This window comes from Coregonus clupeaformis, chromosome 38 (assembly GCF_020615455.1).
Source record: "Coregonus clupeaformis isolate EN_2021a chromosome 38, ASM2061545v1, whole genome shotgun sequence".
Lineage (NCBI taxonomy): Eukaryota > Metazoa > Chordata > Actinopteri > Salmoniformes > Salmonidae > Coregonus > Coregonus clupeaformis.
In genome coordinates this window covers 4918977-4922571 of record NC_059229.1, presented here as the reverse complement: position 1 = coordinate 4922571, position 3595 = coordinate 4918977, and the positions used below count along the sequence as shown (strand labels likewise).

General features: G+C 45.0%; 1 protein-coding gene across 1 annotated transcript; it reads left to right on the top strand.

Moving 5' to 3' along the window:
- Window positions 1–1786: 1786 nt before the first annotated feature.
- On the top strand, window positions 1787–3207 carry LOC121554027 (hatching enzyme 1.2). Its single transcript, XM_041867465.2, has one exon. It carries the CDS (start codon window positions 2188–2190, stop codon window positions 2995–2997), a length of 810 nt encoding a protein of 269 aa, XP_041723399.1. The 5' UTR covers window positions 1787–2187; the 3' UTR covers window positions 2998–3207.
- Window positions 3208–3595: the final 388 nt, after the last annotated feature.

The window sequence follows — 3595 nt, the reverse complement described above, 5'->3', positions numbered from 1 at the left end:
TCTCCCCTCTCCCCCTCTCCTCCTCTCCTCTCCTCTCCCCCTCTCCTTCTCTTCTCTTCTTCCACTCCTCCTCTCCTCCTCTCCTCTCCTCTCCCCCTCGCCTTCTCTCCTCCTCTCCTCCTCTCCTCCTCCCCTCCTCCCCTCCTCTCCTCCTATTCTCTCCCCCTCTCCTCCTCTCCTCCTCTCCTGTACTGTAGCGTAAAATTCATTACAGTGGCATCTCTGGCTTCATTTACACACCCTGGATAGGAACATACTGTGCGTCCCAAATGGCACCCTATTCCCTACAAAGTGTAGTGCACTATATAGGGGGAGGGCTAGACATAAGTACTGCACTACAGATGCCGTATCTTAATTTGATCATCCTATTGTTGCAGGAATCTTCCTGCACAGCAGGAAATGCAAACATTTAGTGTATTCAATGTTTAAAAAGGCTTCTAAAGTTTGTAATTTCGACTTTGACATTTCAGACTTGATTTACCCTAACGAAAAATTTATCAACCCCTACGAAAAATTTCAATTGATTATAATCCACATAATAATTCACATTTCCTGTTGCCACAGGATTATTTTCCTGCTGTAGCATACTGGCTCAAATGAAGATCCTACATCTGTATGTAGGGAATAGGGTGGCATTAGAGACGCAACCATAGTCTCTATCTTGATCATCTAACTCCCGTTCATGTTATATTCATCTGTGTATGTGATAAGAGGGGTGCTATCTGCCGTACCACAAGAGTAGAGTCAACTCACAGTCGATGAACTAAGCTTGAATATGACAGCGGTGCGATAGAAGCTTTGCACTTGTTGATAAGATAGAATAATTTAAACAAATGTAACACGGGTGGCTTTTAATCCTTAGACTACTAGTCATTTATATATGTGAATGTACCATTAGGGAGGGTGAATAGATTAGAGTGATGGTCCAACACATAGGAGTGTGTAGCTTTCAGACATATACAGATCTTTATCCTTGAAGTGCAGTTGATCCAAGGTCGTCCCTCACACAGTGTAGCTTAATCAGTGTGAAGCAGAACGTATGGAGACAGTGTCTGTATGTCAGGCCCATGGCCATACATCAGACCCAGCTCTCCTCGCCCTCTCACCTCAGCCGTGATGAATGACGACAAGGAACTGTGGTCATGTCTGATGATATGGTGTAGGAAGGAGGAGGGAGTGTGTCAGTGTGTGGCACACACATGCAGATAAACACTGGAGGATGAATTACAGTATGTGAGACAGAGAGAGAGAGAGAGAGAGAGAGAGAGAGAGAGAGAGAGAGAGAGAGAGAGAGAGAGAGAGAGAGAGAGAGAGAGAGAGAGAGAGAGAGAGAGAGAGAGAGAGAGAGAGGGAGAGAGAGAGACAGTCTGTTCTCTATCTGTTGCACCAATCACAATCCTCAACCATTTTAGGATTTCTGCAGTGCGGCTATGGCATCTAACAGAATCAAGAACAGCATTCCTGTTGTCCCTCCAGTCTTCCATGACACTACAAACACCAGCCCCAGACACAAAGTCTATGTAATGGTATCCAATACAATGTCTTCAGCACAGCTAGGATTGGAATGATTGGGTATAAGGCCTTTTAAACGCTGTATTCATGTAAACCGGATCATTCAATCAAATGAAATTGTTACCACTTGTTGAATATACAGTATTGTCTGTCCTTACACCATGTTTCTAGTCACTGAGACGAAGGCTTTAATGCCTCAACCAGGCTACAATGGCCTCAGCTGCCCCAGAGTAGGGCAATTACAATCAGAGTTTATGGTTTAGGAATATGTGGGGAGAGTGTCTGGTCTGGTGGGGATGCATCATAAAGAGTGTGCCAGCATAACTGGATAACTCCTACAGCTCTGGTACAGAGACATTAAATGACCTGAACTGACCTGAATGACCTGAAAAAGACATGGTCTGAAGATTATGTAGTCATTCTGAATTACGCATACAGTATATGCATCAGTACAGACGTTGGTTGATATGAAATTGATACCTACTTTCAACTGAACAATGGGAACAGTGAAACATTTGCTACTTTGGGTGCAGAGAGTGATGACCAGCAGGTTTAGCTAGTTCAAGGTTGTGTCCTGTGTGATCTGTGTCATAGTCAGGCATCCGGCCGGCTGGGCTGGCCCCCACTGCCACAGCAAAAGAGGACATCCAAACAGTCTCTCCACTGCTAAGAACAATGGTCTACCTTCTTTCTCTCACCTTCTTCCTTCTCTTCCTAGGACTCACAGAGGCCCACCCTCTCCAGGTGGATGAGAAGGATGAGATGGTCTTCACAGAAGACCATGATGATCTGGTGGACATCACCACCAGGATCCTGGAGACCAACAATGCCACCACAGAGATGCTGATGGAAGGAGACATCATGATCCCCAGAATCAGGACCGCCATCAAGTGCTGGTGGTTCAACGAATGCCTCTGGGAGAAGAAGAAGTCAGAGAACATCGTCGAGGTTCCTTACACGCTCAGCTCAGATTTTGACTATAATTCCCAGTGGAAGATCAAGTACGCCATGAACACCTTCCACACCAAGACCTGCGTGCGCTTCGTCCCCCGTAGCAACCAGAAGGACTACCTTAGCATCGAAAGTAGATCCGGCTGTTATTCATGGGTTGGCAAAACTGGAGGTAAGCAGCTCGTATCCCTGCAGAAAATAGGGTGTATTTACCACGGTACCATCCAGCACGAGTTGCTTCACACTCTGGGTTTCTACCACGAGCAGAATAGGAGTGACCGCGACAAGTACATCAGGATCAATTGGGAGTATGTTGAACGCGGGGAGGAGCCCAACTTCGACAAAGAGGACACCAACAACCTAGACATTCCCTATGACTACTCCTCCGTCATGCATTATAATAGATGGTCGTTCAGCACTGTGTATGGGAAGGAGACGATCACTCCTATTCCTGACGCCGCTGTGCCCATCGGACAAAGCTTGGAGATGTCTGCGACCGACGCTCAGAGGGTCAACAAGCTCTACAGGTGTTAAAGGGAGGGAAAAGTTGGAGCTGAATTTGATGTCTGAATCTGATGTCTGAATTTGATGTATGAATTTGATGTCTGAATTTGATGTCTGACTGTCAATGTTAAAATGATCTGGCATTGTGTTGTTTGGAGGCAACGTGGGGTTAACTCATTTTGTCATGTTCATTACTTGATAGTAATTAAATAAAAATACATTTCATGAGGAAGCAAATAAGTATTTATTTTGTCAAGTCATTTCAGTCAATTGTTCAAACTACATAATTTAGGGTTAGATTAGAGTTCGGGTTAGGGTTAGAGCTATGGTTAGGTTGGGGGAAAATTGACCTCTCTCTAATTCTATTGCTCCTAGGGATCCATTTTTATTAAAGTTGTTATATGGCTTAGTAACCTCTAAGTGCGGGGGTTAGGTTTAAGGTTAGGGTTAGGGTTAGAGCTAGGGGATGAACATGAAGCTAGGGTTAGGGTTATGGCTTTGGTTAGAGCTAGTGTTAGGGTTATGGCTTTGGTTAGAGCTAGGGTTAGGGTTATGGCTTTGGTTAGAGCTAGTGTTAGGGTTATGGCTTTGGTTAGAGCTAGGGTTAGGGTTATGGCTATGGTTAGAG

Coding starts and splice junctions, on each gene's coding strand:
- LOC121554027 (XM_041867465.2), top strand. CDS start 2,188: ATGGTCTACCTTCTTTCTCTCACCTTCTTCCTTCTCTTCCTAGGACTC.